Source organism: Gobio gobio (genome assembly GCF_949357685.1).
Source record: "Gobio gobio genome assembly, chromosome: 24".
In the NCBI taxonomy this organism is placed as follows: domain Eukaryota; kingdom Metazoa; phylum Chordata; class Actinopteri; order Cypriniformes; family Gobionidae; genus Gobio; species Gobio gobio.
In genome coordinates, this window is record NC_137120.1 from 41,420,083 (window position 1) to 41,445,962 (window position 25,880).

At 39.1% G+C, this 25,880-nt stretch overlaps 1 protein-coding gene across 3 annotated transcripts; it reads left to right on the forward strand.

The window, feature by feature from the left end:
• Positions 1-1,773: 1,773 nt before the first annotated feature.
• On the forward strand, positions 1,774-25,801 carry bap1 (BRCA1 associated deubiquitinase 1). 3 transcript variants are annotated; one of them, XM_079808062.1, is made up of 17 exons: positions 1,774-2,001; positions 2,194-2,223; positions 2,364-2,418; positions 4,526-4,658; positions 6,826-6,945; positions 8,577-8,638; positions 8,748-8,890; positions 8,965-9,043; positions 13,329-13,467; positions 13,547-13,667; positions 16,384-16,550; positions 16,629-16,759; positions 21,947-22,440; positions 24,258-24,478; positions 24,565-24,657; positions 24,743-24,815; positions 24,900-25,801. In XM_079808062.1, the coding sequence occupies exons 1-17, from the start codon at positions 1,965-1,967 to the stop codon at positions 25,031-25,033; spliced, it is 2,232 nt and encodes a 743-aa protein (XP_079664188.1). In that variant the 5' UTR covers positions 1,774-1,964; the 3' UTR covers positions 25,034-25,801. The 3 variants fall into 3 exon arrangements, with proteins under 3 accessions (XP_079664188.1, XP_079664187.1, XP_079664189.1); XM_079808061.1 differs by having other exon boundaries at positions 1,775-2,001; positions 13,547-13,691; XM_079808063.1 differs by having other exon boundaries at positions 1,775-2,001; positions 16,393-16,550.
• The last annotated feature ends 79 nt before the right edge of the window (positions 25,802-25,880 follow it).

Genomic DNA, 25,880 nt, shown 5'->3' on the forward strand with positions numbered 1-25,880 from the left:
TATTAAAATGTCTTATATAATGTAAAATATATATTATATAATTATAAAATGATATAATAATATGTTATATAATATATCATATATATTCTTTATATGCATATATTGCACTTTAGCTTTTATTATTACACATATTATATTATTTTGCAATTTATAAGGCATTTATAACATATTGTATTTTTGCATTTTAACCTGCATCATTATATATTATTTTGTAATTAATAATGTAATTTATAATGAATCATATTACTATGTATTTTTTACTTATTGTATTTATATGCATTTTTATCACATATTTATTATAGTTTTAAATATTGTATTAACATTTCTTATGTTTATGATACAAGGTAAATAGATTTTGTGTAAAAAATAAGTTATATTTCATATTTTTAAAGTGCATGATATTCATGTTATGTAATTTATTATACGATTAGGCAGAGAGACTCTTATTATGTAATTAGGAAATATTGTATAGCGTGTTATGAAACAGCAATGTTTAAGAAAAGGTTCTTAAATTCTTTAAATAATTAATATTGAAGACTTTATACTGTTATTATATGATGTTATATAATTATAAAATAATATAATATGTTATATAAAATATCATATATATTCTTAATATACATATAATGCACTTTAGCCTGTATTATTACACATATTATATTATTTTGTAATTTATAATGCATTTATATATATTTTTAACATATTGTATGTTTGCATCATTATATATTATTTTGTAATTAATAATGAACCATATTACTATGTTTTTTTTACTTATTGTATTTATTTTGTATTTTAGCACATATCTTTATATTTATATATTTTAAATATTGTATTAAAATGTTGTATGTTTATGATACAAGGTAAATATAGTATTTTGTGTAAAACATTTTTTTTTAAAGTGCATGCTTTTCATGTTATGTAATTTATTATATAATTAGGAAATATTGTATAGCATGTTAAACAATTATATTATATAATTATAAAATAATATAATTTATCATGTAATAATATGTTATATAATATATAATATATATTCTTAATATACATATAATGCACTTTAGCCTGTATTATTACACATATGATATTATTTAGCAATTTATAATGCATTTATAACATATTGTGTTTTTGCATTTTAACCTACATCATTATATATTATTTTGTAATTAATAATTTAATTTATAATGAATCATATTACTATGTATTTTTTTACTTATTGTATTTATTTGCATTTTATCACATTTTTATAATAGTTTTAAATATTGTATTAACATTTCTTATGTTTATGATACAAGGTGAATATATTTTGTGTAAAAAACAAGTTATATTTCATATTTTTAAAGTGCATGATATTCATGTTATGTAATTTATTATATAATTAGGCAGAATTTATGGCACAGAGACTCTTATTATGTAAATCACAAGAAAAGGAAATAATCCAACCAGATGATTTTTTAAATTTTAATTTAAAAAAAGACAGTATCAGTTCAAATATTATTGTTGTAAATATTATTATACTAAACTATATACATATGATTAAAATTGTATTATTATTAAATGCCCCAAATGTAATTTCCCATGGCTATTATACACTATAATTATTCCGAACTACAACTTGAAATATATGTAATGTTTAAAAATACATAATATCCCACGTAAACGTTTTAGATTGAGATATGAAAAATCATATAATAAAGTAATAAAGTAATAAATAAACGGTTACGAAACTAGAACCATTTTAATGTCGTTAAATTGAACTTCTTCACGGCGTTACGCCACTGACGCACGGCGCAGCGTGATGACGTCAAACACAGTCGACGGCGCTGCGCTTTATTGTGTTTATTAGCCGTCCAGATCGTCTAAAGATGGATTAAATACGCACTAGAAAATGATCGATGTAGTTCTTTATAATATTATGGGCTGGTCGATGGTTTAGCGGAGGTTTGGGGGCTCTGATTTCTGCAAAAATGAACAAAGGCTGGCTGGAGTTAGAAAGTGACCCGGGTGAGTCTCTAAATCAACACATATCTAACAACAGTATAGCATATAGAGTTAGGTTATTAACTATTAATCAGTATTTTATTATTTATAACATATGCTGTACGTTGACGTTATCTCGCTATATAGTAGAACAGCAGTAAATACAATACATATGAACATTAACATCCCATAATTAACATTAGTGTGCTCTTTCAGGGTTGTTCACACTCTTGGTGGAGGACTTTGGTGAGTATGCAAACACGATTTATTGCTTTTATGGTGTCAGTTATGCTCTAAATATGAGCTATGTGTGATAAATATTGATTATTAGTTATTAGTAATAGATGAATGTGGAAGAGTGATGTAAATGTCTTGTGTTTGGACAGGTGTGACGGGCGTTCAGGTGGAGGAGATCTATGATCTTCAGAGCAAATGTCAAAGGTGGATTTATCACTTTTTTGTCATTTTAAGCCTGTATATTTATGATTTTTATATTAAAGGTGCAGTATGTAAGATTTTTCCAGTAAATATCCAAACACCTCTAGGCCAGTGGTGATACTCCATTTACTATTTGTAAATGTTGAGATGTATTTTACCGGAGGAACCGGGACGTGTGGGGGCGTGGCCTGTCGATGACATCATATCCGCGGTTTTATTCTGCAGAAACGCTTTCCTCTCACTGCAGTGTGAACAAGTGTCATAGCAGAGTAACGCCATCCCATCATCAACACACTCAGATGTGTGTAATATGATCATCAGAGCTGCGTTACCTCACACTCATGAGCGGAAGTGGCGACTGTGGCATAATAAAAGTCCTGCTGCTCGCGAGGCATGTGTTGCGTTCATCTCATTAACAATCGCTCCATTTCTGCCCAACAACATGTGACAACAACTGTCGCGTTTAAACAATGCTCAATTAGTGCTAAGAGAATACCAACTCCACCAGGCCAACTCCACCGGGCCAACTCCACCGGGCCAACTCCACCAGGCCAACGCCACCGGGCCAACTCCACCAGGCCAACTCCACCGGGCCAACTCCACCAGGCCAACTCCACCAGGCCAACTCCACCGGGCCACAACTCCACCGGGCCAACTCCACCGGGCCAACTCCACCAGGCCAACTCCACCAGGCCAACGCCACCAGGCCAACTCCACCAGGCCAACTCCACCGGGCCAACTCCACCGGGCCAACTCCACCAGGCCAACGCCACCAGGCCAACTCCACCAGGCCAACTCCACCGGGCCAACTCCACCAGGCCAACTCCACCAGGCCAACTCCACCGGGCCAACTCCACCAGGCCAACTCCACCAGGCCAACTCCACCGGGCCAACTCCACCAGGCCAACTCCACCAGGCCAACTCCACCGGGCCAACTCCACCAGGCCAACTCCACCGGGCCAACTCCACCGGGCCAACTCCACCAGGCCAACTCCACCAGGCCAACGCCACCAGGCCAACGCCACCGGGCCAACTCCACCGGGCCAACTCCACCGGGCCAACTCCACCGGGCCAACTCCACCAGGCCAACGCCACCGGGCCAACGCCACCAGGCCAACGCCACCAGGCCAACTCCACCAGGCCAACGCCACCGGGCCAACTCCACCGGGCCAACTCCACCGGGCCAACTCCACCGGGCCAACTCCACCGGGCCAACTCCACCAGGCCAACTCCACCAGGCCAACTCCACCAGGCCAACGCCACCGGGCCAACGCCACCAGGCCAACGCCACCGGGCCAACTCCACCGGGCCAACTCCACCGGGCCAACTCCACCGGGCCAACTCCACCGGGCCAACTCCACCGGGCCAACTCCACCAGGCCAACTCCACCAGGCCAACTCCACCAGGCCAACGCCACCGGGCCAACTCCACCGGGCCAACTCCACCGGGCCAACTCCACCGGGCCAACTCCACCAGGCCAACGCCACCGGGCCAACGCCACCAGGCCAACGCCACCAGGCCAACTCCACCGGGCCAACTCCACCGGGCCAACTCCACCAGGCCAACGCCACCGGGCCAACGCCACCGGGCCAACGCCACCAGGCCAACTCCACCAGACCACCGGGCCAACGCCACCGGGCCAACTCCACCAGGCCAACTCCACCGGGCCAACTCCACCAGGCCAACGCCACCGGGCCAACGCCCAGACTCATCACACCAGACTCTCGTCTATTGTAAAGAAGTCCTCAGTTTCCCATTGGTCCTGACAGGAGGGTCAGCGTGTGTCTTCTGCCCATGAGCACACACAGATCCGCCGCTCGCTGGAGATTTGCTCTTTCTCAGTTCTCTGTTGTGTGTGAATCAGCAGTTTCTGAAACACTCAGACCAGCAAACATTCCACGCTCAAAGTCACTAATATCAGCTTTCTTCTCTATTCTGATGCTCATCTTGAACTTCAGCAGGTCGTGTTGATCATGCCTTGAGTTGCTGCCATGTGATATTTGCATTAACAAGCCGTTGAACAGGTGTACCTAATAAAGTGGCCGATGAGTGTATATAAACAAATATATTTGTTTGTTCTGACGCTGTTGTCTTTTCCCCTTCTCATCAGTCCTGTGTATGGCTTCATCTTCCTCTTTAAGTGGATCGAGGAGCGAAGATCTCGGCGTAAAGTCTCCACGCTGGTGGACGAAACCTCCGTTATCGATGACGAGATCGTGAACGACATGTTTTTTGCTCACCAGGTTCGTCCTCGTATTATTTCTTTGTCTATAAACTAGCCTATAATTAGGGATGGGTATCGTTAGGGTTTTAACAGCAATGTTTGAACAAAACACATATAAAACATCTATTGGTAAATGGACCTGTGCACCGGATACAAGATAAGAACAAAGCGCAAACACATGTTAAATAAATACACAAATTAAACTCAACAGTGCTTTGATTTCAGGAAGTTCTAACATTAAGTAATACGGCCTACAGAGAAATCTAATAAAGTAATGAAATGTAAAATATATCTGCAAGCGCAAATAAGAAGACAAGACATGCCAAAATGGCTGTGAGTGTCAGATAAACGGCAGCAATGAGCAATTAAACACATTTTAAGATGATTTTAGGCAAAAATGCTGAAAAATGCACTGTAGTCTATGGGAATTTCATGTTTTGTTCTATTAAAGCGCCACCAAGAGGCACAATCCTACCATTTTTTTATGTGTCCTCGGAGTGAGCCCATACATGTGTGTCAATTTTGGTGAAAATATCTAAATTCTTTCTGGAGTTTTAGACATTTATATGGAAAAAAACACGTAAAAAATGACTGACACCTGACTTTGAATGGATTTTACTCCCCCTTACTATCAATATTTTGACATTTGTGCATTAGCGTTTAGCTATCGACCTATGTTTCAGAACTTCTGACGTTGGTTTCGTCTCGATCGGACTAGCGGTTTCGAAGATATCAGCTAACGTTTTATAAGCGCTAAATTACAACGCTGCACAAACCATACACCGAAACCTGGCAAATCTGGTATAGTTGGACTCGGCGAGGATTCAGGAGACAAAAAAAAAGTTACTCCCATGAAAATAAGTCAATCACACCCAAAGTTATAAGCGTTTGGAAAAAAAAATTCTCCACTAGGTGGTGCTGTTTAGAAACTTCTCAGGCTCCTTCAGGGCATCGTGTTGATGACCCATACCGAGTTTCGTAAAACAATCCGTTCATAAAATACAGCATTTTAGCACATAATTCGATATGGTTAAATTGGATGTCTGACGGCTCAGCATGCCGTCCTGAATCTAATGTGACTTTTATGATTTTTGGACAAACGGTTCAGAAGTTATAAGCCAAAATAGCCATTTTTTGTATCTCCGGACCAGTAGGTGGCGCTGTGCCGAAATGCTGCATTTTGCCTCAGGTCATGCTTGTGATGACATGTACCAAGTTTGGTTTGAATACGATAAAGCGTTGCGGAGATGTAGCCTTAAGTGTATTTTCGCAACCGCTACGTAAAATTTGTTTGCGCGTTTATCAAAAACAATTTGACGAATCAACTTGGATTCCATAACTTTTTGTCAGCACCACCTGAAGATGATCTGGTTACATTTTTGTGAAAATTGGAGCAATGGCCTAGGACGAGTTCGTAAAAGTCGGTTATTTAAAAATGGCGGGAAAATTTTCATGACGGATGATTTTCATATGGTGCAATTGAATCGCCTTGAGCAAAGGAATCAAAGGAAAAAAATAATTTTGTCTCTATCCCTTAGGGTTCAAAAGTTATCAGCATAATCATGAGTGAAACTTTAGACAGGTGGTGGCGCTAGAGGGATTGAGTTAGAGACTCCAAATTTGCTATAGTGACATTTCAGACTGTCCTCTATCCGTGTGCCAAATTTCATAACTTTCCCGCAAACAGTTCTGTGAGTTGCCATAGACTCCAAGACAGAATAATAATAATAAGAAATCGAACGGTTTCAATAGGAGCCTCCGCATCTTCAGTGCTTGGCCCCTAATAACGCTCCATAGTGTTCACTGTATAACTGATAGATTAATAAAGCTGAAGTTATTCCTTCTACAGCTGTGAGTATTTACTCTTTCTCTTTTGTTTGATTCACATGAATGGCTCAATCGTCAGCAGGTTTATTAGACGCTGGCCCTTTAAGATCTAATAATATTCTCCAAACCATTTACGCCCATTTCAGACACGAACTGTGTTTAAGTGACTACTCTCCAATCCGGCCATTTTGACAGTCTATTTGTTGTGTATTTGATGGTTTAGACGCGCACAAAGCCTAAAGTATAATGTAATGTGTAATGCCTTGTACTTGTGTAATGACAATAAAGTTGAATCTAATCTAATGTAGCCGACATAATTCCCAGTTTCCTATCGTCTGTTTGTGTATTGTTGTGTGCAGTTGATCCCGAACTCCTGCGCGACTCACGCTCTTCTGAGTGTGCTCCTGAACTGCAGTGGTGTGGAGCTGGGAAACACTCTGAGCCGCATGAAGGCTTTCACCAAGGGCTTCAGTCCTGAGGTCAGTTACACATTAAGACCTAACAATATCTGAAACTCTGCATCCTCTTAAAGGGTTAGTTCAGCCAAAAATGTAAATTGTGTCATTAATGACTGAGCCTCATGTGGTTGGACAACCGTCAGACCTCCGTTCATCTTCAGACACAAATGAAGATATTTTAGTCTAAAGGCCTGTTCACACCGGGACGATTTTCGCGCGCGTTTATCGCCGACGTTTAACGCCTCGTGACTAAACAATGAGCGCCAATGTGAGTGTTCACACCGACGCGCAAAACGGCAGGCGTAAAAGCGCCATTTTAAAAAAAACGCCTCGGGTTCGTTTTTTTATTTTGACGCGGCGCGTAAAAAACTGTCCGACCAATGAGATCGGCGCTTTTGTTCACGTGCCTGGAGCTGCTGAAGTGACAGTAAAACACGACTTGGTGGCGCTCAAGCACAAAATCGGTCTTGCCGAGCACACACTGATACGACGAAGAAGTAGTAAGTAGACAAAGAAGAAGATGAGCTGCTAATGCTGCTTACCAGTTAGCAAAAAGTGTGTGAATGGTTTTGTCCATATACATAATATATCTGTGGTTTTGGCAAGCACGTAAATACTGTCTCTCTTCTTCTTCTGTGTGACAAGCGAGTGTCAGAGGCTTAAAGTGCCGCAGCACCATCTTGTGTACCGGGAGCGCATCTACTGAATGTGCACGTTCACTCGGCGCAACGCCAGTGAAAATCGCTTGGGTGTGAACACTCAAGACGCGCCGAAAAACGGCACGAAAAACGCTGGCGATAAGCGCGCGCGATATTCGTCCCGGTGTGTACAGGCCTTAAAGCTGATGCTGAGAAAGGCTTCAGATAGGCCTCCATTGGCATTCAGTACATTTACACTCACAAGACCCATAAAAGGCACTAAAAACGTCGTTACAAAGTCCATCTCACCACAGTGACTCTACAATAATCTTACGATGCGACGACAATAGTTTTTGTGCGCAAAAAAAAAATCAAAATAACACCTTTATCCAACCTCTTCTTGTCTTCCGTGTGTGTCTCCACGACGCATGCGCGAGAATATGAGCAGATCCGGCGTTCGGGAATCCATGAAATGCCACTTTAGCCCCATTTTGAGAACTACAGCGAGACCTAAAGCGCGATCAGTGTAGAATTCAACAGCTGAGATACGCGCGTCTTCCTCTGCTCGTAAACAAATCTCTTCTGGGTCATGTGTCCGAACGCCGGATCTGCTCATATTCTCACGCATGCGTCGTGGAGACACACACGGAAGACAAGAACAAGCTGGATAAAGGTGTTGTTTTGATTATTTTTTTGCGCACAAAAACTATTGTCGTCGCATCGTAAAATTATTGTAGAGTCACTGTGGTGAGATGGACTTTGTAACGGCGTTTTTAGTGCCTTTTATGGGTCTTGTGAGTGTAAATGTACTGAATGCCAATGGAGGCCTATCTGAAGCCTTTCTCAGCATCAGCTTTACACTAAAATATCTTTTGTGTCTGAAGATGAACGGAGGACTGACGGGTCTCGAACGACATGAGGGTGAGAAATTAATGACAGAATTTTCATTTTGGGGTGAACTAACCCTTTAATGCCTGTGTTATAAAGCACATCTGTATTTCTTTGATGTGGTAGAGTAAAGGTTACGCCATTGGAAACGCCCCTGAGCTGGCGAAAGCCCACAACAGCCACGCCAGGTAGGGTCAGCGCCCATATCACTTCACAGACTTCACTAACACAGAATAAGTAGATTTTGTGCAATTGAGATTAGCTTGTAGTCATTGTTTTCGTCTGGTTTGCTTGGAGGCCGGAGCCGCGGCACCTTCCGGAGAAACAGAACGGCATCAGCGCCGTGCGGACGATGGAGGCGTTTCACTTCGTCAGTTACGTGCCAATCAAAGACCGGCTGTTTGAACTGGACGGGCTGAAGGCGTATCCCATAGACCACGGTGAGAGCCTGAACTCACCACACACAGCTCCACTGGCAGCCCGGCGGTTATAATGATCTGCCTGTCTCTCTCAGGGCCGTGGGGTGAGGAGGAAGAGTGGACCGATAAAGCCAGACGGGTCATTATGGAGCGGATAGGACTGGCCACGGCTGGGTAAGAGCCAGGCGGATCAATATCACATCTCTAGCCAACAGCATGAGGAAATTAAAGATAGAACAGCAAGAATAAAGTAATATTTTAATGCACTTTGAACGCCTCTGTCGCCTCTGGCTTTGCTCAGTCGGGGACGCTAAATATTCAACTATATCACTGATCAGCTCATTTCAATGATCATAGTCATAATAGTGAGATAAAAAGTCGAAAATATGACATGCTAAATCATAATTATAAGATAAAATGTTGAAAATATGATTTTAAAAGTCCTCATTATTTGATAAAGTCAAAATATGATATGCTGTATCATAATTATAAGATAAAATGTTGAAAATATGATTTTAAAAGTCCTCATTATTAGATAAAAAGTCAAAAATATGATTTTAAAAGTCATAACAGTGAGATAAAAAGTCAAAAATATGATTTTAAAAGTCCTCATTATTAGATAAAGTCAAAAATATGATTTTAAAAGTCCTCATTATTGGATAAAAAGTCAAAAATATGATTTTAAAAGTCCTCATTATTAGATAAAGTCAAAAATGACATGCTAAGTCATAATTATAAGATAAAATGTTGAAAATATGATTTTAAAAGTCCTCATTATTGGATAAAAAGTCAAAAATATGATTTTAAAAGTCAGAACAGTGAGATAAAAAGTCAAAAATATGATTTTAAAAGTCCTCATTATTAGATAAAGTCAAAAATGACATGCTAAATCATAATTATAAGATAAAATGTTGAAAATTATGATTTTAAAAGTCCTCATTATTTGATAAAGTCAAAATATGACATGCTAAGTCATAATTATAAGATAAAATGTTGAAAATTATGTTTTTAAAAGTCCTCATTATTTGATAAAGTCAAAATATGACATGCTAAGTCATAATTATAAGATAAAATGTTGAAAATTATGATTTTAAAAGTCCTCATTATTTGATAAAGTCAAAATATGACATGCTAAATCATAATTATAAGATAAAATGTTGAAAATTATGTTTTTAAAAGTCCTCATTATTTGATAAAGTCAAAATATGACATGCTAAGTCATAATTATAATATAAAATGTTAAAAATATGATTTTAAAAGTCCTCATTATTTGATAAAGTCAAAATATGACATGCTAAGTCATAATTATAAGAGAAAATGTTGAAAATATGATTTTAAAAGTCCTCATTATTGGATAAAAAGTCAAAAATATGATTTTAAAAGTCCTCATTATTAGATAAAGTCAAAATATGACATGCTAAATCATAATTATAATATAAAATGTTGAAAATATGATTTTAAAAGTCCTCATTATTGGATAAAAAGTCAAAAATATGATTTTAAAAGTCCTCATTATTAGATAAAGTCAAAATATGACATGCTAAATCATAATTATAAGATAAAATGTTGAAAATATGATTTTAAAAGTCCTCATTATTAGATAAAGTCAAAATATGACATGCTAAGTCATAATTATAAGAGAACATTTTGAAAATATGATTTTAAAAGTCCTTATTATTGGATAAAAAGTCAAAAATATGATTTTAAAAGTCCTTATTATTGGATAAAAAGTCAAAAATATGATTTTAAAAGTCCTCATTATTAGATTAAAAAGTCAAAAATATGACATGCTAAATCATAAAAATAATTTTCAACAATTTATCTTATAATTATGATTTAGCATGTCATATTTTTGACTTTATCTAATAATGAGGACTTAATCATTTTCAACAATTTATCTTATAATTAAGTCCTCATTATTAGATAAAGTCAAAAATATGACATGCTAAGTCATAATTATAATATAAAATTTTGAAAATATGATTTTAAAAGTCCTCATTATTAGATAAAGTCAAAAATATGACATGCTAAGTCATAATTATAAGATAAAATGTTGAAAATATGATTTTAAATGTCCTCATTATTAGATAAAAAGTCAAAAATATGATTTTAAAAGTCATAATAGTGAGATAAAAAGTCAAAAATATGACATTCTAAATCATAATTATAAGAGAAAATGTTGAAAATTATGATTTTAAAAGTCCTCATTATTAGTAAAGTCAAAGCATGTCATATTTAAGTCATAATTATAAAATAAAATGTTGAAAATATGATTTTAAATGTCCTCACAATTAGATAATGTCAAAAATATGATTTTAAAAGTCATAATATGGAGATAAAAAGTCAAAAATATGACATGCCAAGTCATAATAAGATAAAATGTTGAAAATATGATTTTATAAGTCCTCATTATTAGATAAAAAGTCAAAACTAATACATGCCAAGTCATTGTGAGATGAACAGTTGAAATTAGGACTTTAAACATTTGGATGTAAAGTCCTAATTATGAGATAAAAAGCTGAAATTAGATTTTAAAAGTCTAAATTATGAGCAAAACACACACTAAGATATTAAAGAGATATAGGGGACTTGACTTGCACTTTTAATTTGAATCTTCCTGTAAAGTTTATAAACTGTATTTTATATTCAATATTATGGTCCAGTTCTCACTCTGAACTAGTGTCTTATTAACATGCATATTAGTAGGATATTATAGGCTGTTAATTAATATTTATAAAGCATGTATTAATGCCTTATTCAGATTATATTCATATCCCTTAATCCGACCCAGTACCTAAACTTAAAGGGTTAGTTCAGCCAAAAATGTAAATTGTGTGATTAATGACTGAGCCTCATGTGGTTGGACACCCGTCAGACCTCCGTTCATCTTCAGACACAAATGAAGATATTTTAGTGTAAATCTGATGCTCTGAAAGGCCTCCATTGGCTCAACTTTACACTCTCAAGACCCTTAAAAGACACTAAAGACTAAAGTTACAAAGTCCATCTCACTACAGCGGCTCTACAATAACTTTATGAAGACGAGAATAGTTTCTGTGCGCAAAAAAACCCTAAATAACGACTTATATAGTGATGACGATTTCAAAACACACATCATGAAGCTTCGAAGCGTTATGAGTCAGTGAGTCGAATGATGATTCGGATCGCATGTCAAACTGCTGAAATTTGGCGATTCAAACCGCTGAATCGACTCACTGATTCATAACGCTCCAAACCGCTGAATCGACTCACTGATTCCTAGCGCTCCAAACCGCTGATTCGACTCACTGATTCATAACGCTCTGAACCGCTGAATCGACTCACTGATTCATAATGCTCCGAACCGCTGAATCGACTCACTGATTCATAACGCTCCAAACCGCTGATTCGACTCACTGATTCATAACGCTCTGAACCGCTGAATCGACTCACTGATTCATAATGCTCCGAAACGCTGAATCGACTCACTGATTCCTATCGCTCCAAACCGCTGATTCGACTCACTGATTCATAACGCTCTGAACCGCTGAATCGACTCACTGATTCATAATGCTCCGAAACACTGAATCGACTCACTGATTCATAACGCTCCGAACCGCTGAATCGACTCATTGATTCATAACGCTCCAAACTGCTGAATCAACTCACTGACTCATAACGCTCTGAACCGGTGAATCGACTCACTGATTCATAACGCTCTGAACCGCTGAATCGACTCACTGATTCATAATGCTCCGAAACGCTGAATCGACTCACTGATTCCTAGCGCTCCAAACCGCTGATTCGACTCACTGATTCATAACGCTCTGAACCGCTGAATCGACCCACTGATTCATAACGCTCCGAACCGCTGAATCGACTCATTGATTCATAACGCTCCAAACTGCTGAATCAACTCACTGACTCATAACGCTCCAAACCGCTGAATCGACTCACTGACTCATAACGCTCCAAACCACTGAATCGACTCACTGATTCATAACGCTCCAAACCGCTGAATCGACTCACTGATTCATAACGCTTTGAAGCTTCATGAGGCCGTGTTTTGAAATCGTCATCACTATATAAGTCGTTATTTAGGGTTTTTTTGCGCACAGAAACTATTCTCGTCTTCATAAAGTTATTGTAGAGCCGCTGTAGTGAGATGGACTTTGTAACTTTAGTCTTTAGTGTCTTTTAAGGGTCTTGAGAGTGTAAAGTTGAGCCAATGGAGGCCTTTCAGAGCATCAGATTTACACTAAAATATCTTCATTTGTGTCTGAAGATGAACGGAGGTCTGACGGGTGTCCAACCACATGAGGCTCAGTCATTAATGACACAATTTACAGTTTTGGCTGAACTAACCCTTTAACAACTACACCACTAATGATTAATAAGCAGTTATTAGTTGTAGTTAATATCAGTATGTGTGGTTATTATAATTGAAGTGGTGTGGTGTTTATTCCTGTGATTTCCTCAGAGAACCCTACCATGACATCCGCTTCAACCTCATGGCCGTGGTTCCGGATCGCCGGATGAAGTACGAGTCCAGGCTGGACGTGCTGAAGCGGAACAGGCAGATTATTCTAGAAGGACTTCAGCAGGTCAGAGAGAAAAAAGTGAGTATAAACTCTTCTTTGAATGATTAAAATCCTGATTTTTGAGAATCTGTGAATGATTTCTGATTACTGACTGCAGGTCATTCGGGTGACCCAACCAGATTCAGCTCCGGATCGGAAGCAGCAAGACTCCTCCTCTTCAGAAGACACGCCCCCTGCTGTTAAAAAGGAGGAGGGGCAAGACACACCAATCCCTTTGGGTACAGAGCAGGCCACACCCACAGGTTCCCCACACAATTCGATTTGAATATAATTAAATTGATTTAAAGGAACACGCCACTATTTTTCGACTCATTTCCCGACTTCCCTAGAGGTTTTCTCATCCATTCAGCCGATCTCCGGGTCTGCACTGTTAGCATAGCTTAGCATAGATCATTGAATCTGATTAGACCGTTAGCATCTCTCTTGATATGATATTACGCAGCGGCTGAAAATAGTCCCAGCGCTCTCTCTGTCGTCCCGTTGGTTATGTTGACTGAAGTTAGCCTAGATGTGTAATATCATTGCGCCGCTGCACTCATGGGGCGGCTCACAGCTCTTGATTATTACGCAGGAATGAGAGAATAGTTCCTGCCATATCGGCCTAGAACATCACAACTTCTCATTTTCTGTCGGTCTTAGCACACGACGGAACGACAGAAGAGTCGAGTTTTAAATAGGAGAAATATCAACATTTTTGAGCGAGATGCTAACGGTCTAATCAGATTCAATGATCTATGCTAAGCTATGCTAACAGTGCTACCGCCAGAAACAGAGATCGTTCTGTTTACTTTGTGTAATGCCTCGAATTTGTCGTACAAACGTTAATTAAAGGAACACGCCACTATTTTTGAAAATAGTCTCATTTTTCAACTCCCCTAGAGTTTTTGTTTCCGTTTTCTCATCCGATCTCCGGGTCTGCACTTTTAGCATAGCTTAGCATAGATCATTGAATCTGATTAGACCGTTAGCATCTCGCTCAAAAATGACCAAAGAGTGTTGATATTTCTCCTCTTTAAAACTCGACTCTTCTGTCGTTCCATCGTGTGCTAAGACCGACGGAAAATGAGAAGTTGTGATGTTCTTGGCCGATATGGCAGGAACTATTCTCTCATTCCTGAGTAATAATCAAGAGCTGTGAGCCGCCCCATGAGTGCAGCGGCGCAATGATATTACACATCTAGGCTAACTTCAGTCAACATAACCAATGGGACGACAGAGAGAGCGCTGGGACTATTTTCAGCCGCTGCGGAATATCATATCAAGCGAGATGCTAACGGTCTAATCAGATTAGGGGTGCACCGATCCGATATTAGGATCGGATATCGGCCGCGATACTGACAAAATAGCTGGATCGGGGATCGGAAAAATGAACAGATCCACAAGCCGATCCAGGTGTTTTTTTTCCGTCGCAGCAGAACCTACGTCATTCGTCAGCTTCACGTGTGTCGCATGCTAGAAGAGACTCGGCTGTGTGGAGGAGATATTTCACGCTTGCCACGCCAACTAGTTCGTCGCTGTTTCGAGGGTATTACTGCAAAGTCAGGGTCTTTCCTGCATTGACATTTTTTTGACGGCCAAAGCCTAATTTGATGAGTTATTGTGATTTACGAGTGATGTAGAACAGATGCTGCGCTTGTGACTGAGTGACAGAGAGACCGATCTGAGAGCTCCTCCCCCGCGCGCGCTCTCTGGGTCTTCAAAATAATCAGTGTTCGCTCTCATATTTCACATATTAATCCAAATCAAAAGCTCGGAAGACCGAAACCATGTTGCACGTGACACATTCGGACAATTTTGTCCTTGAATTATCACTGGGTGTGAATTGCGCTCAAAAAACATTGACTCTTCTCTGACCAGCTGACATAAAGCATACTTTCAATAAGCGGGAGACAAATTATATCCAGTTATGAAGTGTTTTCTGTGTGTTGACATCTTTCGCGATGTTCTAACAGACGGGATTCGCACACAACGCGTCTGCTAATGTCCGATTCGTGACCTAATGACTCCTTTGAACCGAATCATTTTAACGACTGGCCAGAACAACTGATCTGTCCAACACTGAACTCATGAAATCAGTTTATTAATTTACTCAGAACGCATCTGAAATGAGAACACAAGTGTGCTTACCCATTTTAGCAAGAGTGGATAGTAAGAATTATTTTTAATTATCAACAGTATTTCATCTTATTTCTGTTGACAATGTGTAGTAAAATATATAGGCCTAGCCTACAATCATTTAATCTGGAGTGAGGTGAAACCAGAACAAAGTTGTTATTAGCTAGCTGAAATTTTTTATTAAATTGCATATGGTAGAAAATTAGACTATTTGTTAATTTGTAATGCTACTTTTTAATATTGATATGATTATATACCAAAACAATTATCTGTAGTGTAAAAAATGTTTGGTAACTGTCAGATTACTATTGTATGTTTGACCAATACACTGTTTTTTGTTTCCACTGCTACATTTTATTTATTTAAAGAAGTTAGATTACATTCTATTTTAGATTTGAATGCACAATTGTTTTTTAAATAAATAAGAATTCAACACCTTACATACATCTGTTATTTTGTCTTAGTTATGTTTAGTTAGTAAAGTCTGGTGCCTTTAGTCTCTTCAAGGAAGGTATAAGGTGGAAGATATACAGTTTATTATTAATTCAACAATATATCGGATCGGTATCGGGTATCGACAGATACACAAAGCCCAGGCATCGGTATCGGTATCGGGACTGAAAAAGTCGGATCGGTGCACCCCTAAATCAGATTCAATGATCTATGCTAAGCTATGCTAACAGTGCAGACCCGGAGATCGGCTGAATGGATGAGAAAACGCTCTAACTCAAGGGGAGTCGGATTTTTGCTTCAAAACAAATCATACAAGTTTCCGTTCTGTGTGAATAAGAACCTAAAACACGTCCCATGATATTTCAGAAACTGAAGGTGCGACCGCTTTACCGAGTCCCGCTGGAAAAGGCCGACCCATGGCTAAACCCGCCTCCGTGCCAGCAGTGGGCGCTCCACCACCTGTTCCCAATCCCACCATCCAGCGTCTGCCAGCCTTCCTGGACAACCACAACTACGCCAAGTCCCCCATGCAGGTAAGATCCGGCTAAGCTTCAGGATATCTGCACTGGTTAGCATGCGTGCTTTGACTCCGTGTGCTGGTTGATTGACAGGAAGAGGAGGATCTCGCTGCAGGTGTGGGACGCTCTCGCTTACCTGGCCCTCCTCAGCCCCCTTACTCTGATGATGAGGAGGACTATGATGATGAAGAGGAGGAGTGCAGCACTACAGGTGCCACAAGCAGGTATAAAATGTTAAATTTCTAAATTAAATGTAATCTTTTGAGCGGTACTATCCAGTGTTTCCCACACATAGACTAATTTGTGGCGGTGCGCCACAGAATCAATACCGGCCGCCACATATTGCGCGTCGTTATTCTTTTAGTTGTTTTTTTTTACCCTGTTTAAAACACGCAGCTGCACTTTCTTTCCCTGCTCTCCCTCCGTCTCTGTGACTCACGCGCGCCTCTCGCTCTCAAACGCCAAACCTGCTTTTGTTATGAAGCAAAGTCCAAGCTTTTCATTTTTTTAAAGTTTTAATACGGAATTCAAACAATAAATAGCGTTTTGGCGCTAATGTGGCATAACAGTTAAAGCCAGAGGCGACATGCACTCATCTCGCGGCGGCGCGCACGGTCGCGCGCTTCACGGAGCGCTCAATACTTCTAGCGCTGGGTCAATACGTTTGAATGGATAGACGACAGTTTCACTATTCAGGTGTTTGCAGCAAGTTTTGGTAAACAGTACAGCATAGTGTGCATTGATTACCACATTTACAGTATCATTTTATTATGGAGAGTGATGGAGATGCAACATCTTAACATTGATGTTAATGTTTTTATTGTATTTAACCATTAGGTATTCCTCACTTATTGGTTACTTATACTCATTGGTGGTCTAATGTGACCATACACCTTAACTATTTTTCAATTAAATAAATGTTCTATATTTTAGTTTAATAATATTTATTGAATATTTTGAGGAGATCTTTTGGTACTAAATAGGCCTATTATTTGTGCAATAATTATGGTCCATTAATGACCATTTAATGAATTAAATAAAAAAAAATACTTCTAATATATTTTTTCTTATTTATATTACAATTAGTGTAGTAATTAATGTTAAAATGGAGAAATCCAATGCAAATTAGAGTCATTATGTGTCTGTAAAAATTATTAATTTCATTTGTAATGCCATGGTTTATCCACTATAGGTGCCTGTGTGGCTCTTTAATCAATATACATGTGTCTAGTCTAGTTGCTCAAAAAAAGTATTGCAAATCCTAACTGCTTACTTAATTTTAGGTTTTGCATTTGAATACATTTAGACATAATCAAACACTAGATTTCTTTAAATGTGAAATTTTAAAACATTAATAACTTGCATCCTAATATTTTTAATGATATTTATACAAGCACACACAAGTGAATATTAATGAATGTGAACAAATATCATTTAAAATAGTTTTAAATAGTGCTAAAAAGGCAAACTTATTTTTTTTTATATGTACAGTAGGCTATATACATATGAACTGATACTGAATCGAAATAAATCGATATTTGTGCCAATCACCAACCCCTAATCCCCGACCGCCCGCCCGCCACCACAAATTGGTTTCTAATCTGTGGGAAACACTGCTATCCATCATAAAAGTGCATCCATTCATCATAAAAGTGCATCTATCCATCATAAAAGTGCATCTATCCATCATAAAAGTGCATCTATCCATCATAAAAGTGCATCCATTCATCATAAAAGTGCATCCGTCCATCATAAAAGTGCATCCATCATCATAAAAGTGCATCTATCCATCATAAAAGTGCATCTGTCCATCATAAAAGTGCATCCATTCATCATAAAAGTGCATCCGTCCATCATAAAAGTGCATCCGTCCATCATAAAAGTGCATCTATCCATCATAAAAGTGCATCTGTCCATCATAAAAGTGCATCTGTCCATCATAAAAGTGCATCTGTCCATCATAAAAGTGCATCTATCCATCATAAAAGTGCATCTGTCCATCATAAAAGTGCATCTGTCCATCATAAAAGTGCATCTATCCATCATAAAAGTGCATCTGTCCATCATAAAAGTGCATCTGTCCATCATAAAAGTGCATCTATCCATCATAAAAGTGCATCTATCCATCATAAAAGTGCATCTATCCATCATAAAAGTGCATCCATTCATCATAAAAGTGCATCTGTCCATCATAAAAGTGCATCTATCCATCATAAAAGTGCATCTATCCATCATAAAAGTGCATCCATTCATCATAAAAGTGCATCTGTCCATCATAAAAGTGCATCCATTCATCATAAAAGTGCATCTATCCATCATAAAAGTGCATCCATTCATCATAAAAGTGCATCCGTCCATCATAAAAGTGCATCCATCATCATAAAAGTGCATCTATCCATCATAAAAGTGCATCTGTCCATCATAAAAGTGCATCCATTCATCATAAAAGTGCATCCGTCCATCATAAAAGTGCATCCGTCCATCATAAAAGTGCATCTATCCATCATAAAAGTGCATCTGTCCATCATAAAAGTGCATCTGTCCATCATAAAAGTGCATCTGTCCATCATAAAAGTGCATCTATCCATCATAAAAGTGCATCTGTCCATCATAAAAGTGCATCTGTCCATCATAAAAGTGCATCTATCCATCATAAAAGTGCATCTATCCATCATAAAAGTGCATCTATTCATCATAAAAGTGCATCTATCCATCATAAAAGTGCATCTATTCATCATAAAAATGCATCTATCCATCATAAAAGTGCATCCATTCATCATAAAAGTGCATCTGTCCATCATAAAAGTGCATCTATCCATCATAAAAGTGCATCTATCCATCATAAAAGTGCATCTATCCATCATAAAAGTGCATCTATTCATCATAAAAGTGCATCTATTCATCATAAAAGTGCATCTATTCATCATAAAAGTGCATCCATTCATCATAAAAGTGCATCCATTCATCATAAAAGTGCATCTATCCATCATAAAAGTGCATCTATCCATCATAAAAGTGCATCTATCCATCATAAAAGTGCATCCGTCCATCATAAAAGTGCATCTTTCCATCATAAAAGTGCATCCATTCATCATAAAAGTGCATCTGTCCATCATAAAAGTGCATCTATCCATCATAAAAGTGCATCTATCCATCATAAAAGTGCATCTATTCATCATAAAAGTGCATCTATTCATCATAAAAGTGCATCTATTCATCATAAAAGTGCATCCATTCATCATAAAAGTGCATCCATTCATCATAAAAGTGCATCTATCCATCATAAAAGTGCATCTGTCCATCATAAAAGTGCATCCGTCCATCATAAAAGTGCATCTTTCCATCATAAAAGTGCATCTATTCATCATAAAAGTGCATCTATTCATCATAAAAATGCATCTATCCATCATAAAAGTGCATCTATTCATCATAAAAGTGCATCTATTCATCATAAAAGTGCATCTGTCCATCATAAAAGTGCATCTATCCATCATAAAAGTGCATCTATCCATCATAAAAGTGCATCTATCCATCATAAAAGTGCATCTATTCATCATAAAAGTGCATCTATTCATCATAAAAGTGCATCTATTCATCATAAAAGTGCATCCATTCATCATAAAAGTGCATCCATTCATCATAAAAGTGCATCCATTCATCATAAAAGTGCATCCATTCATCATAAAAGTGCATCTATCCATCATAAAAGTGCATCTATCCATCATAAAAGTGCATCCATCCATCATAAAAGTGCATCCGTCCATCATAAAAGTGCATCTTTCCATCATAAAAGTGCATCTATTCATCATAAAAGTGCATCTATTCATCATAAAAATGCATCTATTCATCATAAAAGTGCATCTATTCATCATAAAAGTGCATCTATTCATCATAAAAATGCATCTATCCATCATAAAAGTGCATCCATTCATCATAAAAGTGCATCTGTCCATCATAAAAGTGCATCTATCCATCATAAAAGTGCATCTATCCATCATAAAAGTGCATCTATTCATCATAAAAGTGCATCTATCCATCATAAAAGTGCATCTATCCATCATAAAAGTGCATCCATTCATCATAAAAGTGCATCCATTCATCATAAAAGTGCATCTATCCATCATAAAAGTGCATCTATCCATCATAAAAGTGCATCTATCCATCATAAAAGTGCATCCGTCCATCATAAAAGTGCATCTTTCCATCATAAAAGTGCATCTATCCATCATAAAAGTGCATCTATTCATCATAAAAATGCATCTATTCATCATAAAAGTGCATCTATTCATCATAAAAGTGCATCTATTCATCATAAAAATGCATCTATCCATCATAAAAGTGCATCTATCCATCATAAAAGTGCATCCGTCCATCATAAAAGTGCATCTATCCATCATAAAAGTGCATCTATCCATCATAAAAGTGCATCTATCCATCATAAAAGTGCATCTATCCATCATAAAAGTGCATCTATCCATCATAAAAGTGCATCTATCCATCATAAAAGTGCATCTATCCATCATAAAAGTGCATCTATCCATCATAAAAGTGCATCCATTCATCATAAAAGTGCATCTATTCATCATAAAAGTGCATCTATCCATCATAAAAGTGCATCTATCCATCATAAAAGTGCATCTATCCATCATAAAAGTGCATCTATTCATCCTAAAAGTGCATCTATCCATCATAAAAGTGCATCTATCCATCATAAAAGTGCATCTATCCATCATAAAAGTGCATCTATTCATCATAAAAGTGCATCTATCCATCATAAAAGTGCATCTATCCATCATAAAAGTGCATCCATTCATCATAAAAGTGCATCTATCCATCATAAAAGTGCATCTATCCATCATAAAAGTGCATCTATTCATCATAAAAGTGCATCTATCCATCATAAAAGTGCATCCATTCATCATAAAAGTGCATCTATCCATCATAAAAGTGCATCTATCCATCATAAAAGTGCATCTATCCATCACAAAAGTGCATCTATCCATCATAAAAGTGCATCTATTCATCATAAAAGTGCATCTATCCATCATAAAAGTGCATCTATCCATCATAAAAGTGCATCTATTCATCCTAAAAGTGCATCTATCCATCATAAAAGTGCATCTATCCATCATAAAAATGCATCCGTCCATCATAAAAGTGCATCCGTCCATCATAAAAGTGCATCTATCCATCATAAAAGTGCATCTATCCATCATAAAAGTGCATCCGTCCATCATAAAAGTGCATCCATCCATCATAAAAGTGCATCCGTCCATCATAAATGTGCATCTATCCATCATAAAAGTGCATCTGTCCATCATAAAAGTGCATCTGTCCATCATAAAAGTGCTGCTCCAAATGTTTGTGTAGTTACACCCCTATGACCTTCATTGCTTGTGTGTGATTTGCAGGGCCCGAAGGAAGGTGGGTCTGCGCGCTCGCACCATGGGCCGCAGTGCAGTGGGTGGGGTTGCGGCGATGGAGGGTCCGCTAGCACTCAGCGTTTTAGCTGAGAAACTCAAGAAAGAGGTCCAGAGGAAGGACTCCATGGCCACCACAGGATCCACAGCTCTGAATGTGCGTACTGAGGGTCGGACGGGTGGCATCAGCATCACCTCCGCCTGCCAGCCTTCACCCACGCCCAGTAACGAGAGCACGGACACGGCCTCTGAGATCGGCAGCGCCTTCAACTCCCCGCTCCGCTCACCCGCGCGCTCGCAGGCCGCCACGCGCCCCTCCAGCCCCGTGGCGGCCCACTTGAGCCGGGTGCTGTTCGGGGAAGAGGAGGGGCTGCTCCGGTTAGATGCGCGGCACAATCGAGCCGTCCGGGACTTGGGGGCGCTAGTGAGCTCCACCATGCTGCAGCTGAAAGACGACGGCGTCATGTTTGCCCTGCCACCTACAGGTAATGATGAGATCGCAACATTTTGAAATCTAACTGGACCCTGTTTTCTTTCATAATAGGCCCGGTCCCAAATGGCACACTTTCAGTCTTACAATGGCCGTTAAGTCCATGAGACCCAAGGGTAGGGTCTCCAAACTCAACCCCAACCCCAATTAAACACACCTGAACCAGCTAATCTGTGTCTAACTAGGGCCTAAGACCTTGATTAGCTGGGATTTTTATTGCTGTGCATCTGAGAGAATGTTCAGTGACGTGACATCACTGCCAGATTCCATCATAAAAGTGCATCTATCAATTATAAAAGTGCATCCATCCATCATAAAAGTGCATCCACCCATCATAAAAGTGCATCCATCCATCCATCATAAAAGTGCATCTATCCATCATAAAAGTGCATCTATCCATCATAAAAGAGCATCTATCCATCATAGAAGTGCACCTATCCATCATAAAAGTGCATCTGTCCATCATAAAAGAGCATCTATCCATCATAAAAGAGCATCTATCCATCATAGAAGTGCATCTATCCATCATAAAAGAGCATCTATCCATCATAAAAGTGCATCCGTCCATCATAAAAGTGCATCCATCCATCATAGAAGTGCATCTATCCATTATAAAAGTGCATCCGTCCATCATAAAAGTGCATCTATCCATCATAAAAGTGCATCCACCCATCATAAAAGTGCATCTATCCATCATAAAAGTGCATCCACACCTGAACCAGATAATCCGTGTTTAACTAGGGCCTAATGCTGCGTTCACTCCAAACGTGAATAGAGCGTCAAAATCGCGTCTAGTTTCACGCGCAAACATTTTGAATGCATTCGCAGTGAATTGGACGCGCGTAGAAATCGAGCGTTTGAAGCGAAATTGACACGCATTCAAGGCGCTCCAGGAGAAATATGTCATAAAACACAACTCTGCCTCTTTTCATTTTCAAAAGTCAAAACGATTTGGCAGACAACAAATTATAGATTAATGAGAGCAAAGATCGGCCGTTAGATCCACACAAGTCGAGCCACTACAGGCCATCAGAGCAGCGGCAGACGGCAGAAGAACTGGCAGAGGAAAGGCTGCTCTCGCTGGGGTTATGAGCGGTGAGCACCCGGTGATCGCCTGGATCTCACAACTACAAAAACACAAGATTATTTTATATTAAATAGGCGGTCTCTTTATAAATAAACCACAGATTTAAGCTTTAAACAACTACATTCTCACCTGAAAAAGTCTTAAAACTACATTTTGTGACACAATAGTAGTATTTTTAAATTATGCAGGGTTTCTCATCGTCACTTTACCACGTGACCGCAGTGAGCAGGCTCCTGATTGGTTAACGCGGCGCGAATTGACGCCAAAGTTAAAAATTTTCAACTCGGGCGTCAGACGCGAATTCACTTCAAACGCGTGAATGCACAGAAGCACCATTCGCGTCTAACGTGCAAGACGCTCAATTTGCGCGAACTGGACGCGCGAATGAGGCGGATTTGCATCCTTCACGCTGCGCGAAACGCGCCTTCCTCGCCGCGGGACCTCCAGACGCGCGTCAACGCACCTTTCCATTGACTTAACATTGAAATCACTCGCACCAGACGCTCTATTCGCGTTTGGTGTGAACGCAGCATAAGACCTTGATTAGCTGGTGCAGGTGTGTTTATTTTGGGTTGGCGCTAAGCTCTGCAGAACAGCGGCCCTCCAGGACCGAGTTTGGAGACCCCTGTCCCATTTTTCGTGGAAGACCGCGAGTGTTTGGAGTGCCATTTGGGCCAATTGTTCCCATATTGGTTCGGCTAACTAACTAAACTCTCATTTGACAGAAACATCGGAGGGGTTCAAGAAATCCGGTAGTGTGGAGAAGAAAGAGAAAGAAGAGGCGACCGGTCCAGGAGGAGAGGAAGAGGAGGAGGAGGAGGTCAAGGAGGGACCATCAGTGGAGATGAAACAGGAGGACGTCAAAGAGTCAATGGTCGTCAAATCCGAGAACCTGCCGCCCACTGAACCCAGCACCAAACCTCCTGGAGAAAAATACACCCCTAAAGTGAGACGGCAGCCATTTTCTTTCTGCGATCGCTTGCTTTCTCAACAGGTTTGTTATGCAAAGTTACCTGAACTTCCGTCTTACAGGAATTGCTGGCCTTGCTGAAGTACGTGGAAGCAGACATCACCAACTACGAAGTGTGTCTGAAAGAAGAAGTGGAGAAGAGGAAAAAGTATAAGGCAAGTGTTTGTCTTTTCACGGTCCTGTGAACAACGAAATCTGATTGGCTGAGAGCTCACAGTGATGCTTTTTGTCCTTCCCCAGATCGATGACCAGAGGAGGACTCACAACTACGACGAGTTCATCTGCACCTTCATCTCAATGCTGGCACAAGAAGGTAAAAGACGAGAATCTATTGTTATGTGTTGGTGAAACGGCAGCGTGAATGTTCTGCTAATGTTCTCCCTTTGCTTGTTTATAGGCATGTTAGCGAGTCTGGTGGAGCAGAACATTTCTGTGCGTCGCCGGCAGGGCGTAAGCATCGGACGACTTCACAAACAACGCAAACCTGACCGGCGGAAACGCTCACGGCCGTACAAATCCAAACGCCAATAAAGCCTAAAAACTCAATCTTTCTGAGACATGGTCCAGACACATTTCTGAAGACAAACAACAATAATAAAACGCCTCATTGACAGTGTTAGTGATGATATCGCTTCAAATATTGTTTTTTTTAAGCTTATGAGTTCACATCGTCCACATTCATTGTAAACCGCCACTTCCAAAGCAAATTGGTGATGCTCAGATATTTAGAGATAATGAATCAGTTGCCACATGGAAGCCTTTGTACTGTATCAAGCTAACCATAAAACCAACAATCATTGGGCAAACAGCTGTTAGTGCCATTATTCGGGTAATATTTTGAGATTGAGTATCGGGGCTGGAGTGATTCAGACTTTAAAATCCAAAGATTCCAAGGAATCTTAATCTCCAAACATCCCAAATATCCAATCAAAGTACTACCAAAGATTACAGATTCACTCAAACTGTTACCAAATGGACCAATCGCCAATCTAGAGATGTGCTCAAGCCGTCAAATATCAGTCATTTTGTTTATAAGAATACTAAACAACAAAGGATCCAAGATTGGTAATGTCACTTTGGGATATTTTAGGATGCTTGAGTTGGTTTGTGAATGTGTCATTGGTTCATCATCACTGTTTTTTGGTTATACCTATATGATTGTTCTTCAACATTTTCTTGAAGATGTTTTTTGTTGGTAAGCAAGAGACCAGTGGGTTTTGTCTCATGTTCCATTTGTACATATGTATTTGTGTTATCTTATAAGACTGTCTAGACAGTAAAATAAATGTTTTGAACTACACTCGTGGTCTTGGTTTTAGTAGGCATTGGAAATATCTCACTCTAGTCATCAGCAGAAAAAACCCACCTGAAACCTACG

Excerpts from the sequence above, each read along its gene's own strand:
- bap1 (XM_079808061.1), top strand. The coding sequence starts at position 1,965 with ATGAACAAAGGCTGGCTGGAGTTAGAAAGTGACCCGG. Across the intron at positions 2,002-2,193 it reads GGAGTTAGAAAGTGACCCGG|GGTTGTTCACACTCTTGGTG; the intron begins GTGAGTCTCTAA and ends GTGCTCTTTCAG. Across the intron at positions 24,658-24,742 it reads AGAAGAGGAAAAAGTATAAG|ATCGATGACCAGAGGAGGAC; the intron begins GCAAGTGTTTGT and ends GTCCTTCCCCAG.